The sequence below is a fragment of the Diceros bicornis genome, chromosome 9 (assembly GCF_020826845.1).
Source record: "Diceros bicornis minor isolate mBicDic1 chromosome 9, mDicBic1.mat.cur, whole genome shotgun sequence".
Classification (NCBI taxonomy): Eukaryota; Metazoa; Chordata; class Mammalia; order Perissodactyla; family Rhinocerotidae; genus Diceros; species Diceros bicornis.
Window position 1 is genome coordinate 75,984,600 of NC_080748.1, and position 16,056 is coordinate 76,000,655.

The 16,056-nt window shown below is 36.0% G+C and overlaps 1 protein-coding gene across 2 annotated transcripts in view; it reads left to right on the forward strand.

Moving 5' to 3' along the window:
* PCCA (propionyl-CoA carboxylase subunit alpha) overlaps positions 1-16,056 on the forward strand; it is a 415,707-nt gene that overhangs the window by 63,450 nt on the left and 336,201 nt on the right. For both annotated transcript variants that reach the window (XM_058548431.1, XM_058548432.1), the window contains exons 5-6: positions 13,404-13,517; positions 15,371-15,424. In XM_058548431.1, the coding sequence (XP_058404414.1) occupies positions 13,404-13,517; positions 15,371-15,424 (168 nt within the window). The remainder of the gene's footprint in view (positions 1-13,403; positions 13,518-15,370; positions 15,425-16,056) is intronic.

Here is a 16,056-nt window from a genome sequence, read left to right on the forward strand (position 1 = left end):
GTTCCAATAAAACTTTATTTACAAAAAAGACATTGGGCTGGATTTCACTCTCACAGGGGACTGGATTTGCTGTGCCTTGTCCTAGGGAGTTGCTTTAGTCTGCTTAGTTGAATTTGATTGCTGCAACATCTGTGTTCCAGAGCAAGGGAAAGAACACGGCTAAAATTCAGAGAAATGTGCTTATATTTAAGTTGTAGATCATTTGGAAGTTGTGCATTTCACTTTCTGATCCCAATGGCTCAAACTTACTCATTGAAGTAAGAGAGCCTGTTAAATCTGGTCTCTAGCTGGGTAGTCATGTGCCACGGGAGCAGGGGAATGAAGGTTTTGGGGGACGACAGTAGTCTGCCACTATGATGTCTGTAATTTATTTTAAAGTCCTTCAGAACAGAAAGCCATAAACCCATGTGTTAGTTTAACCTATACTGTAGGTCCAGTCAGTTCCTCTTATCAGGAATTGATTCTCCAAGGATGTCTTTCAAAAGCATTTACAACTTTCCACATCTTAGTCAAGAAGAAAATTCACAGGTAAATGGATTTTTGTTGGTGGAATTAGTGGTTTAATATTTAGCAATGTGGATATTAGAAATGGATGCTTATTAGTAAAATTAGTGCTATTCAAGATATTGGGATTGGCTAAAATATTTTGGATACCTTTCACCCTTGCATGAACAAAGTATATGAATCTAGTGAGGCATTTACCCTTAGGGTTGGTGCCCTATACTTGAATTTCTTACTTTTACTATCCAGCCATTGGAGAAGAGGATTTCTAGTTGCCTCTTAGCAACTCTAAGGATATCAGAATCCTGCCTTTGGAATATTATTATGCATCCCTTGAATGACCCTTTCACGCAAGATGGTGATCAGACAAGAACTGGGACTTTATGCAACCTGTGGAACAGGTTTATGAACTGTTTTTTAGCTGTCTTGCTAAGAAATGTTTGCTTCATAAATGTCTGTATGTGTGGTGTAATTTGGACTGAGTGTTGCTTTTAGTATAACTTTTTAGCAAGAATGGGGTAAGGGTGTAACTGAGTGAAAAGGGGCTCCTTCTGTTCACCGCAATCCAATGCCAATCAGTTGCAAACAAACCAGTGGTTGAGAAAGGAAAATTTATATGGTTAGCCAGCATAATTGGAAGATGGTGGACTAGTGTCCTAAAGAACCAGCTTAAAATTATACAGAATCTTGAGGCAGTTATATAGGGGAAATGGGCAGGGAAGGAGAGGGTTTAGGGATGGCTAGCATCTGGTGTGATGAACTTCAAGGCGCCCCATTATCTCTTTCTTCTGTCATTCATGATGGGTACCAATGCAGAGTGTTTATTTCTGGAGGTCATCCTGTTCCTCGGGAACTCAGAGAACAAAGTTATCATCCTATCACAACTGGGGGATATACGTAAGCAAGAGTCATAGAACTAGCAGATCATGTATTCTGCAAAAGGGAAAGGTGCTTAATCATCTAGGCTACTTGCAGGCCACAAGGCATTCATGGAGACTAGTGAGTCAGGATCGGAGTTACAGTATTGTTTCCTTTCCCTGAGATGGCTTCCCTCATGCTAACTTAAGATCTAGCTGTTACAATTTCCCCACTGTCAGTTGAAACTTCATAATCCTATGATGTACTTGGGAACCATCTTCTGGCTACTTCCTGCTGATGAGGGGCGCTGCAAGGGGGAAGAATATGGAAGCTTAAAACTGAAAATGTGGATCTAAGCGAACCTTTTAAATTGTCTCACTCTTTCTTGGAGATGAGGGTTAGTTCTGACCTTTATTAAGGCTATTTGGTCTCCTGATTGTTTTGATGGGAACCGACAACATTGTCAGAGACACCAGCAACAGCATTTTCTACATTTCCAACAAAGGAAGCAAAGGAAAATGGTTGCATATACCAGGACAATGGTTCCAATGGGGGTATATAGTGAAGTTGAGAGAGCAGAGAAAAAGGCAGGTCGTGCCACCTATGAATCCTGTACATGTATGTTTATATTTGTTGACTGAATAGACAGTCCTCTTTCCCCCATTGTCTACTGTGATCTGTACTTTATGATATACTTTACTAGTTTGGTTTAGGGTCTGCATTAATTCTTCATTAAGGAAAGCTAATTCCTCTTCTAGCCGAGCAGTTTCTAGGACCTGTACTGCAGAGTCAGGTTTAAGTTCTAGTTCCCATGTTAAATAGGATTTTATATCAGTGTTGTCCAATTTTAGTTTGCAGGGCTTCAGGAAAAAGGGCAGTTTTAGTTTTCAATGATTCCAAATGAAAAGGACAGAAAAAATTGAAAATGTTAATTTGGAGATCTGTACCAGATATTTGTGGAAACTAGAATTCAGGATCCAGTCCAGTTTATAGATAGAAAACAAAAACCTCAAAGACAATTAACAGAACCAGAATCCAGTATCCACAAATGTGTATCATAGTTTCTATTGAAACATAATTTTTCTCTCTAAAATCACCCTAATTTTTACCAAAGATAGCCAAATTAAGACTCATTGGTTTGCAAAATAAGTCTAGTTTCCATAAACTTGGCACAATTAGTTACCTAAGTACAGCAAGAACAGCAATTGATCATATAGGCTCTTTTAAATCTGCTTTGCTGGAACTTTTTCTAAGGACTCTCAGATTGAACTTTAAAGGCCTCTGGAAGTCAGGAAAGCCAAGCCAAGGACTTATTGTCAGACTCCACCTGCAATACCTACAGATTTGGGTGAATTCCTCTCTTCTTGAGGTCCCCAAAATATCCTGGGGTTCTCTGTACGTGCCAGACAAGTGAGCTTCCTTACTCAGTTGGAAAGGTTGCTGGGGAACCCTGTAAGCAAGGTACTAGGCCAATAATTCCAAGTGGCTTTATTCCATAAAGTCAACCTTTGTCCCTTAGCTGTCTTGTCATATCTGAGTTTATGTATATTTTTCTCAAATATGACATTCCAGTCAAAGCCTTGGTAATATAACCAGTGTTTCCAATTGTGTCCTGCTATAAGGAGAACAGATTCTTATTGAATTTATGCAAACAATTTTATTGCCATGAAAATAATACTTATTTACTAAGAGTTTCCAAATTTTGGAGGGATCAGGTAGGGAGAAAAAAGTAAATGTTTCAATTCTGTTTACAAAAGTATAATTTACCAAATTGTCATAAGTTGTAGTTAGCTTAAGTGAAAAGAGAAAATGTTTTCCTTAAACTCAAAAAAACCAAAACATTAAAAAATCAGCAATATTTCAAACAAAAAATCATAAAAATTATAATTATCCTCATCAGTTTATTCAGTCCCATGATATCAACTCTTGATCTTCTGTTAGCAGTTTTATGAGGCTATCCGTTTCTTCATCAAAATTCTGTAATTTTTTTACCCAGCTTAGTTTTATAATCTGAAAGTTTATCAGAAATCTGCATTTTAGAGCAAGTGTCAGAGTCCTTTCCATGAAGCTCTCTGAAGATGAAACATATTTGCAAAAACATCAAGACAATAACCTTCTGCAAATGACAAAATGTTAAAAAATGGTAGTTGATAAAGATTCTGACATATAACACTTTGAAATAATAACTAGAATTATGACTAACAACTAGCACAGATCAGAATTTTTGGAATGTTGTATAATTTTTAAAACACTTATATTAATAACATTTACCCAAACAATATAACCTAGGAAGGCTTATTATCATTTATTTGATAATGCTTCCTAAATAGTTTAATATACCAAATAAGTCTAATTAGTTTAATATTTTCCTCTTTATAGAAAGAGAGAACAAATTCTTTAAGAAGTCTCCAATCATAGCTGATTGGAAATTTTCAAAGTTTCCTTTTTAAGTTAAAAGAAAGGCTTGAATTTTGGGAGAAGTTTGTCAAAAATATCAAAAGACTTTAAAACACTTGGTCAAATAGGAAACAATGCCTAGTTATCCATTTAATCAAGGAGACAACAGAACCAGTCAAAGGCAAACAGAGAGTTAAAACAGTCAAAAAAACCCTTAATAGACAGACCTCAGTCCTTTTGAACATAAGAAATTATTTTAACAAAACATAGATTTTCTGTCTTTTAGGTAAACCTTACTCAAAGGTAAAGAAAGACCTTTTAGAACCTTTTTATCAAGAGCAGACCAAAAGTTTAAGAAAATTACCTTTATAAGAGAGAAAGCCAAATTCTAATTTTCCCTCAGCTTACTTTAGCCAACTTGGCAATGCACAAAACTCCTCAGGGTTTTATTTCCACAAACCTTCTGTTACTTACTTTTTACATTCAGAATTTGTCCCATGCCTTCTTTTCTTTTTTTCTTTCCTAGTACTTTAGGATAAATTTCTTTCTTAACAAAACAAACAAAAATATCTCTATTATTTATACCTTCTTTACTGAAAGCATACATTTTGCTTTACTTATATACAGACTTGCCAGAAATATGTGTTTTCTCATAGAAAATTTCTCAGTGTGTACAAAACGTTTATCAATAAACTCAAACTCTTTTAGTTTCTTTGAGATAAGAAGCCAAAGGCACACAAATCTATGCTTAATAATCAATTTTTAATATTTTATCTTATGCAGAAATGACCCAAATATTCAATAAATTTTTATCATTTAATTTAATTTAGCAAAACTGTTAATGTTTTAAGTTACCAAAAAGATTTTGGAAGCTGTTTTTCAAGCATATATACCATAAAACATAATTATTGTTAAAAAGTTTCTCCAAAAACTTTCATCCTTTTCACATCTATTTAGTTTACTTGTTTCCACTAATTAAATTTAGATTGTCTACAAAAACTTTATGAGACATCAGACAAAATCAGCTATTATTCTAAGTTATTTTTTTGCTGATGAATTTTGCGACAGAGATAATATGTTTGTGCCACATCCAACGTTGATAACTCTGAAAACATATTTATTTCAATTAAAACAACAAACTTAAACAAGCTTTCATTTACCCAAAGGTCATTTTATATCATGTTAACTTGAAAGACATCTGGGCTAGTTTCTGTTACATTTTAGAAATCACTTATAAAAGTGTTTACTCCAAACCAATTAAATAGAGCTCCTGTAGAAACTGTACCATCAGGAGGCAAAAAAATACACATAGAGACAGATAAACACAAACAGAGAGCTTCAAAATTTTAACCAGATCTCAGGTACAAAGCTCAAAAGAATGGTTAGATCCAAACTATTTTTCTAGCAGGTGGATCTGCTCAGATGGCCAAAAATATTTACTAAAGATTCTTTTCTTTTTGCTGTAAGGCCTTTTTACAGCTGTTTTTGAAATATCTTTGTCTTTTAGAAGTTTCTGTATATTAACCGAAGATTGCATCCCATCATGAAAGGTTTTGAATCCTCTCTTTTAAGGGTGACCCTTAAGGTGACCTCGTCTGAAACAGAGGTTCCCCAGAATGACCATTATAATTCCAAATTATCTCAAAAGTTTACTTATTTTCACTTGTTTAATTTAATTTAATTTAATTTTTTGTGAGGAGGACCAGCCCTGAGCTGACATCCAATACCAATCCTCCTCTTTTTTTTTTTTTTTTTGCTGAGGAAGACTGGCCCTGGGCTAACATCCATGCCCATCTTCCTCTACTTTATATGAGATGCCGCCACAGCATGGCTTAACAAGTGCTGCATCAGTGCGAGCCTGGGATCCGAACCGGCAAACCCCAGGCCGCTGCAGCGGAGCGCGCACACTTAACTGCTTGTGCCACTGGGCCAGCCCCTCACTTGTTTAATTTTAGATCAGGAATTTTGGGGGGGTCGAATTGGGGAAGCTCAGTGAGAGAGTAGCTTTGGTTTCGTTTTGCCAGCAGGGCCGCTGACATCCCCCAGTCTGGCGTGTTTGATTATTTAATTATTTTCTTTTAAAGAGGCAGTAAAGTATTCCTGATTTCATTTATAAGCCTCAAAAGATTAAAATAGGCTTCCCATTGGTTGTTTAATTTTATAGCCAGCTTTTTCCAATCGCAAATGCAGATATACCAGTTTGGGTAAACTGAAATTGTCCCAGTTTGGCCATTTTCTCTCTAGAGTCTATGGAATATGGTGGCCATGTGGTGTTACAAAAGAAAACTATCTTCTTGGGTATGGCTCATAGCTGAAGTCAGCCCATTTAGCCAAGAGGAGGCCCAGGGGCCTTTTCTTGGGGACAGATGGAGTTCCCTCCATTCTGATACACAGAGATGGACAGACACACGGATCCAGACACAGAAAAAAACATACACTAGTGAACTGTTTACCAGATTTAGGGTAGAAAGTCCTACAACTGTTCCCACTCCAATTGCAAGCCCTAAGATGGCCCCTTCTCCAACAGAAAGGACCCCAGTTGGAGGGGAACGGAGTTCACGGGCATCCCTGACGTGACTTATCCTATTCCAGATTGAGCCCGTTGACTCACCGGAAGCAAAAACAAACAAACAAACACATCTAGAGCCTGTTTAGTTTTTTCAGCCACTGGGAAGCATTGAAGGCTGTCGACAATCAGGAGAACTCAGGGGGCAGTCCCTGGGAGAAAGAGCATCCCAGCAGCCCTTGGGAGAGTCCTGAGATTTCTCCAGGAGTTGACTAGCCACGAGCAGAGGCATGTCCCATCTGGGTTGCCAGAAATTTGTAACTGAGCGAAAAGGGGCTCGTTCTGCTCGCTGCAATCCGATCCCAATCAGTTGCAAACAAGTCAGTGGTTGAGAAAGGAAAATTTATTTGATTAGTCAGCATAATGGGAAGATGGCAGACTAGTGTCCTAAAGAACCATCTTAAAATTATACAGAATCTTGAGGCAGTTATATAGGAGAAATGGGCAGGGAAGGAGGGGGTTAAGGGATGGCTAGCATCTGGTGTGATGAACTTCAAGGTGCCCCATTATTTCTTTCTTCTGTCATTTGTGATGAGTACCAACACAGTTTTTCTTTCTAGAGGTCGTCATGTTCCTTGGGAACTCAGAGAACAAAGTTATCATCTTATCACAGCGGGGAGATATACGTAAGCAAGAGTCATAGAACTAGCAGATCATGTATTTTGCAAAAGGGAAAGGTGCTTAATCATCTAGGCTATGTGAAGACCAGAAGGCATTCATAGAGACTAGTGAGTCAGGGTCATAGTTACAATATTGCTTCCTTTCTCTAAGATGGCTTCCCTCATGCTAACTTAAGATCTAGCTGTTACAAGGGAGTAGCTAACCCTCACCCATCTTAGACTTCTTTGGTGTCCACCATCATCTCCAAAAAGAACTTGAGTTGTGCATAACCAAATTGGCCTAAGTTGGTTCGTTTTTTCTTTTCATTTTTAAAAATTTTATTGTGGTAAGAACACTCAACATGAGATCTATCCTCTTAATAAATTTTAAGTGTACAATACATTATTGTTGACTATAAGTACAATGTTGTACAGCAGATCTCTAGTCCTTATTCACCTTATTTAAATGAAACTTTATGCCTATTGATTAATAACTCTTCATTTCTTCTTCCCCTAGCCCCTGGTAACCACCATTCCAGTCTTTGATTTTGTGAATTTGACTATTTTAGATACCTCATAAAAGTGGAGTCATGCAGTATTTGTCTTTCTGTGTCTGGCATATTTCAATTAGCATAACGTTCTTAAGTCCGTCTATGTTGTCACATATTGCAGAATTTCCTTCCTTTTAAAGGCTGAGTGGTATTCCACTGCATGTATATACCATACTTTCTTTATCCATTCATCTCTTGATGGATATGTAGGTTGTTTCCACATCTTAGCTATTGTGAATAGTGCTGCAGTGAACCTGGGAGTGCTAATATCTCTTTGAGATCTTTATTTCATTTCTTTTGGATAAATACTCAGAAGTGAGATTCCTGGATTATATGGTAGTTCTATTTTTAATTTTTTGAGGAACCTCCGTACTGTTTTCCATAGAGGCTGTACCATTTTGTTGGCCTAAGTTCTTTCATAACAAAGAGAACCGTTTATCAATGTCAACAGTACCTGGCCATCTTACTAGATTTCTCTTGTTAGTTTGCTTTCCTGTGTTCCCAATGACTATTTCCAGCCTTTTCTATTCTTCTTACACAGCCAGTGATGACTCTTTCCCTACTTCTGTCAGAAGGTGGTTTTGTCTCTTGCTTCACAGATAAAACAGAAACTGCCAAGGGACAGAGCCTTTAATTTCTGCCGCCAAATCTATAAATCTGCCTGCATTTATACCCATTCTTGGCATCCTCGTGCTATTTAGAAGGAAAGAGATATTCCCGATCCTATCCTTGCTGCTTTCTCTGCAGTTGTGGCTCAAGAATTTCTACAGAGAAGAGCTTCCAGGCAGCATGGTGATTAAGGAGTAGGGGCTTAGGGTGCTTTGTCTTGGAGTACACAGCAAGCTTGGTTTCTTTCTTTCTGTCTTTCCTGTCTGTCTTTATTCCTTTCTTATTTTTCCTTCTTTTCTTTCTCTTTTTTCTTTTTCACTCCTGGCTTCTATTTATTGTGTGTGTGGGAGAAGATGAGCTCTATCCCTTTGCCCCTCTCCTACTTTCCCATATGTCTTAGCTCTGCCACTGCTTGTCAGAAACCTTATACTGTGAATTATTTCATCTCTCAGATGTTTTTAGCTCCTTACTTTCCATAGATTCCTTCCCAAAGGCATTTCTTCAAGTTTTTCCTAAGCTAAAAAAACACTCCAAACCCTTTCTCAGCTATCACTCTGCCTCTCCCAACCTTTATAACCAACCGTATCAACACCCCGCCCCACCCTTCCATATTTATTTCTGTTTCTGCCCCTGCTATATTCCACAATCCATTTCATTGTGCTCTCTGCACGCTGACATGCTTTTGCTAAGGTTTTGCTTTCCTACTTGATGTCTCCTCTCCCCTCTTCCATCCCTGCCATCTTTCCCTTGATGCTTCTATAAGGGGCCAGTGGTATGAGAATATGTTCTGTTTACCATACCCTCAGAAATGCATCCCTGCTGAAAAAGACTAAAAGAAAACCTTTGTTTTGGTTCCAGGGTTGACTCTGGGTCACTTCCCTTTTGTGATATGAAAACAGGATTGTAGAAAATGGGTTGGAAATTTTGCAACTGGCAAAAACTTATTCACTTTTTTCCTTGTAATTTTTAATTTTTGGTTTTGCCACTTTGAAAATTATGTAAATTTTAACAACAGAAAAATAGTAAAGTCACTAATTCTGCCATATAAAAATAATCATGAATAAATGTCTCATGGTGCTACACATGTAGTTTTACAACATGGAATAAAAGTGAATGTAATATTTACTGACTTAAAAAATCATTATTTTCTAGGGATCAAATTCCCTTTCTAGAAAGGATGTGCCAGAATGCTAGTCTGTTGACATTTGTATAAGTCTCTTTAGACTTTAGACACTTTGTGTAAAATAGAGAGAAGGGTTCTTTTTTTTTCTCTCTCAGAAATAGGATTTTATCTGGTTGTTTGAAAATGATTTTTTTTTCTAGTCCTTTAAATAAAGATTGATGCAGTTGGCATTCCTTTCTTTAACTTTTCAGTCTTTAAGGGTAGTTTTTGTTTGTTGACAGTGTTAGAGAATTTGGTTAGATTTGGTGGATACTGAAGTCTGGCCGGATTGTATTGCTATTCTCAGGCAAAGAGCACATCTAATCTATATGATGTCCTCCTCGTAGTGTTCTACCTAGTGTTTGTATTGAAGGATATCGCAAGGAAAACTCAAGTATTCGTGGTCATGGTAAATAATATCCACGTGACTACAGTTCTTGCTGAGTGATAGGTTTCAAAAAATCTCCCAGCATGAAAAAATATCTTCAAATCTATTTGTCTTCCCCATCTTTCTCAGTCTGTGCTAGTTTAGAAGGTATTTAAAACCTTTCACTCAGATCTGGTCTAGTCTACTTTTTAACACTAAGATGGAATCCATTTGATAAGGATAGGGACCAAGCATATCTCTTTTTAGCATATTTTAGGCATCTAATGGACTAATATGAAATTTTCCACTAACTCAAAATTTTAAAATTCCTGCACAATTTTTAACCTACCTATATCCAACTGTTTAAGTTCATTTTTAAAAAGTTAATGAGGAAGGTGATTTTTTTTTTTTTTTTTGGTCTGTAAGTTGAAAAATACAGCCTTTGTTCTGCTAGATCATTATTTGGAAAATAATAGGCTGATACAAATAATTTTCCTCTATTTAAAGAATAAAAAATCTCAAAATATAAAACTAAGTGGTTAAGGAGGAAACTAAAAATCTTTAAAAACCTCTATTGGAAAATTTTCTATTGGAAAAGTTTATGAAGACTTACTGCTTTACTTAGTGTTAGTACTTAAAATCTTTTTTCTTTTTTAAACTTGTAGCTAGCAATATCCTAGTTAATTGGCTGGTTTACCTCAGTTTAAACTTCCCGTAATTGTTATGTTTTTCTTTTACTGTTGAAATATATAAAAATGAATTTATGTTTTTCAAGGGGTTGAAATGTGTGTAACATAAATGCATCTTGTCAGCGTAGTTAATGATAAGTCATTCTTCAGAAGAACAGCTGCACTGCTTGAGTACGGTTTTGTGTTATTAAGCCAAAGAAATCACCTCACACTTTTAGAACAACAGTAACAACAAAATTGAAATTTAGTTTCAAAAGTTTTTTAAACTGTCCTTTCCTGGTTGACTCATACATTTCTCCTTAGCACTAAGGCAGCAGAGGAGTCTAGTTTTTTCTTTCAAGGGGCTTTGCCCAGGAGTTTTGCTAGTACTGACCTGGGGCTAGACGGTGGGCTTGGTGAGATGTTAATATACTTTTCTATCCTAAAGTAAGGTTTGTTTCTGAGAAATAGAAGAGAAGAAACCAACCAACCCTTTAGAAACAGCATATGTTTTGCCTTTCTTTGTAAAGTCTGTAAGCACTCTTCACCTGCTTTTGATGTGTAATTTACTTAAATGTTTATTTGGACAATATTAATCTGCTAAAATATGTTAGGCTCTGAGCTAGATTCTCAGTATGTTTACGAAGAGTTTGTGAAAACCTAGGAAAAATGTCTATTATTGACGTTAGTTAAAAAACAAAAGGATGCAAAATTCTATATGCAATATGGTTACAGAAGTGTGTTTAGAGAAAAGACTAGAAGTCAATAAGTCAAAATACTATTAGGATTCCCCTCCTTTTTTACTTTTTTTTGTTTGTTTGTTTTTGTGAGGAAGATTAGCTCTTAGCTAACATCTGTTGCCAATCCTCCTCTTTTTTGCTGAGGAAGATTGCCCCTGAGCTAACATCCGTGCCCATCTTCCTCTACTTTATATGGGACGCTGCCACAGCATGGCTTGATAAGTGGTGCATATGTCTGCATCCGGGATCTGAACCTGCAAACCTGGGGCTGCCGAAGCGGAGCACGAGAACTTAACTGCTATGCCACTGGCTGGCCTCTCCTTTTTTACTTTTTGATGAATGTTTATTATAGAAATTTTGGACATATAAATACACACGTGTATGCGTTTGCGTGTCTTTTAATTTCTTTTCCCCTCATACAACCTTCAGTTCCAATATGTATTGCTAAGATTGGAAAAGATTTAGTTTGGTGTAGTTAGACTTTTACCTCCAAGACAATGGCTTAACGATGAAAGTTATTAAATAAATTGCCATCCAAGTGTATCTATGAGTTAACAAGCTTTTAGCACATAACACTGTGCTGGGGGAGATTAGAAGAAAAAAGGGAATTTAAGACACAACCTCTGCTTTACAGGACCTTATGATCTGGTAGAGGAGAGTGTATAAATTTTAACAGACATAATTTGTAAAGGGGTTTAAATGACATTGCTGGGCAGGATGCGATTAAATGCCAAAATTTGCACTTAAGTACTATTGGAGTTCAGATTAAAGGAGCTTTATCGGAAGCTGAAGTACTTGGGAAACACCTAATAGTAGAAGTGAAACTTTACGTGAATCTTTAAAAATAGATAGTATCTGGATGGAAATAAAATATACAGAATGAGTGTAGATTTAACTTTAAAGACTTTATCCCCACCTGGCTAATGCATTCTTTGTAAAGGATTGTTCAGTATTCAGTTTCTTCCTTATATAAAAAAAAAAACACAACCACAATTACAGCAATGAAATTGCTAATAATAGGATCTGAATTGGGCAAAGAGCAGTAGAGGAGGGGATATTCTGGTCTGAGGGAAGGAGAGCAACTTGAGGCTGGAAGAGGAACCACAAGGAGAGCCTTGCTTTGAACATGGGAATATTTAGGATCCCTTTGCGAGCATGGCTGCCTTTCCTTGAAGTGGATGTCATTAAAGAAATTATAGAGTGTGTATATTTGAGTATTTTATATTAAGATGTTGATCTGTAAATCCCTTAGGTAGGTATCTTTTACCTTTCATACATAATATATCTTTTTACTTAATTAGAAAATATTTATTGAATTGATAAAGAGGACTCTAAGCTTTCAAAAAGATGACTTTCTTGGGTTTTTTTTTTTTTTGTAGATCTCATTTAAAACAAAGTGCTTCTTAAAAAATTACTTCACAGCTGAAGAATATAACTTAGCAATGCTCAAAAGTATTTGCTACCTTAGTGGGGAGAGGGTGTCTTAAATGTCCAGGTATATGTATGTGCTGTGGTTTATATATCTGTCTCGTAAGATAAATTTAAACTGATTAGGATTTCCTTAAACTGGAAAACTGTTAGGAAAAACCATTTCAAAAATATATGAATCCCTTCATCATTTTAAAATAATAAATTTCTTTTAGAAGTAAACAACTTACTCTTTTCAGTATTGTATGCCTAACCTCTATTAAGCAAAAATAGATTTAAAACATTGTAGAGTGAGTAGTCTTAAAAATGGGACATATATTTATTCCTGAGTTTTAAGTAGATTTAGAACTTAATGCACATATCAGTTCTTTTAGGGATAAATGGATGAGGATCAAATGTGAGAGTATTTAAATGATTCTCAAGATTTTCTGGTTCATGTGTAGTGGTATTGAACTCTTTAGTCCTGGGCTTTAATTTGTGCCTGGTGCTAACCTGATGCTGTGCAGGGACACTCACTGCCTCCCTTCATTCAGTCCCTCTAATTATCCCCACTTCCTGGGGAGCTTGCTTAGACCTGGGCATGAGTGCTTGTTACTAAAATATTGTGCTACTCTGGCTACATGTAACAAGGTAGTTTTTGATATAAGATTTATTTATAGCTGAACCGAATAGGAGGCTAAAGTCGTTTGCTATGGTTTTATTTAATCAAATCGGTAGGGAATATTATGGAAATTATTTGGTTAGACAGTGGCTTAGGCTTATAATAAATGGAATCATGGTTAATATAGTACCTGATCTTATTTGTTACATTGTTATTTTTTAGTGCATATTCAAAAAGAGATCTGACTACATAAATGATATGTGAAACAAGCAGATTTGCAATTTTGTGTATATTTACGGATGATGGCAGTTTTTTTTGCTGGGAGCATCTGTTAATGCAGAGATTTGTCTCTTCAGGTTCATGTGAAAATGGCGGATGAGGCTGTCTGTGTTGGCCTGGCTCCCACCAGTAAAAGCTACCTCAACATGGATGCCATCATGGAGGCCATTAAGAAAACCAGGGCCCAAGCTGTGAGTCTGAATGAATCTGTCTACTGCAGCTGTTTCAGATGTAGTGAGCAGAAAGCTAGTTTGTATTTTTAAAAAAATAAGAAAGAATGATTGAAAATGCTGTTGCAGTTAGTTCATGTCACATGAGTTAAATGTGGCCGAATTCGCTACTGGAAATCAAAGGCTTTGTAGCATCTGTCAGTGTTGGTCGCTGATCCTGCAGGTGGCTGCTGGATTCAGCTTTCACAGCAGGGAGCAGTTTCAGTTCATTTCCAAATTTGCTAGAAAAAAAAAGAAATCCCAATTAGTTTCGAGTATTAACTCTTTCAGTGTAATAAGAGCATTTAAAAAAAATTATGTATTTTGAACAGGATTCAAAAGACCCTGGTTTAAATTCTGTTGTAATCATTTAAAAATTATGTAAACTTAATTACACTTCCAGAAATAGAAACAAAGCAATTGGTAGTTATTTTAGTTTGATCATGTCAATAGAATGTACATAACTTACATGGAGAAATCAAGAATTCACCCCACCCCTAATTCTATTTGAATGGAGTAGAATCCAAGGGGAAAAACTGTTTTCTGACATCAGGAATAGTGTTTTGTTGTTGTTGTATGGTGGTGTGTGTTTTTTTGATATCAGAGAACTAATTACATATAATGTCAAAAACTCTGCAGAGTTATCTCTAAAATTGGATGGAAGCAGCCAACACCAGCAATTAGCCTGGAGTGCTTCAATTAGTGTTCACATTTCTTTTGAAAGAAATGTTTTAGTAAGATGCATGTTTAAAGAAAAAACTGAATTCATGAATCCATGTTATAGATGTTTACAGTTTATTAGCAGAGTTAATGAAGCTAAAACTTTTTTAACCTTTTAACTATAGCTTATCAGAGTACAGTTTTTCATTGAACATTTATTTAAATGAAATTGGTGGAGTGAAACTCTTTTCCTGTGATGTAGTAGTTTAAATTATTCTGTACCATGTTCGTACAGCTTAGTTCAGCATTTAAAAATCTCATGTGTAGCTACTTCTAGATTATGATATTGGCTCCTTCAGAAATTTCACATTTCTTATAGCCAAATTGTTTTACTAGGAATGTATTCAATACTGACTGATAATAGAAGGGCTAAATTTATGTTTGGCCAGTGTGGTAGAATAAAAAATTACTTGATTAGAACAGACCGGTAGAATTTAGATTGTAGCCATGTGGCTTGTGAGAGAGCGTAGCATAAAGTGGTGATGAATGGCAAAGTGGGGTGAGGAGGGAAAGAAGAGTAGATATCAGAAGAAAAAAAAATTCAGAGTAAAAAGAAAAAGTAAAACCAAACTTCTGTTTTAGTTAGATTTGACTGAAACTGCTCATTGGGTAGTGGCTGAGTACATTAATGTTGTCAGGAATAAAATGTTAGTTGGCTTCCTAGCCAGGGTTTTGGAAAGTAGCAGTTCCTGGTACTGTAAAGAAAGGGGAATTAAGAGTTTTTCATATATTTTGCAAAAGGTTCCTTTAACATAATTCTTTGTCCTCCCAGTCACTTGAAAATTCTCCAAACTTGTGGCCAAAGTTAGCTTAAGAAAAAGTAGGGAGAGTTTGAGTTGTGTTGAATAGCGTAGTCAAATGCAGGTGGGCAGGAAGATATGTAGGTAGATGGCCCTGATTGCAGTTAGGACGAAGGTGGTGTGCCTGAGGTGAGCATCAAATAGGCAGTTTGAGTCTGTACTCAGGAATGGGAGTTGCAGCTGGCCGGTATGTAAGAGAAGTGACCTTACTCAAGGGCCCTTGAACAATAAATACATGAATGCACTCTGTATTTCGCTTATAAAGGTTTTGCAATACCGATAAAATTGAAAATGCTTTTCATTTTCCTTTCTCAGGTACATCCAGGTTATGGATTCCTTTCAGAAAACAAAGAATTTGCCAAATGTTTGGTAAGTTTGTAATGAACCAGAAACTGTTAACTTATATTTCAGAAAGCAGTGTAATGGTGTTGTTTTTGTAAATGTGGACAGTGATGAATTATAGGAATTATAGAATTTTAATTGACCCAACAATTCTTTGTAAACAGTAAAAAGTGAAGAGTTTTTATTCTGTAACCCGTCTTGATTTGAAGAGTAAAAATGGAAAAGTTATAAAATCACCATTACACCTATGAATGACACCTAGTTTATTATGTATTGCATGGACTTTGACTTTTAAATTTAAAAACTTCGGATTTTTAACTAAATATGTCTGGGAGTCCAGTCATATATTAATTGTTATACCATAGCATGGAATGTGAAGCCAGAAGTAAGATTCTATTTTTTTTCTTTTTGCTGCATATGATGGCACTTAAGATCAAAAAAAGTTATTTTATGATCTGAGTATCCTCCTGATATCATGATCCTGGTTAGGTGAATTAACCTGTACTTGCTATTAAACTGATTTTCCAGGTGTATTTATAACTACATTCGAGGTGGTATTGAAATCTTAGTTTTTGGGTACTAAAACATGATTTTGAAAAATGTTTTAAAAAGCTCATTAGATCAATTACCCAAGGTATTAAATTATCTTAATTTATTAT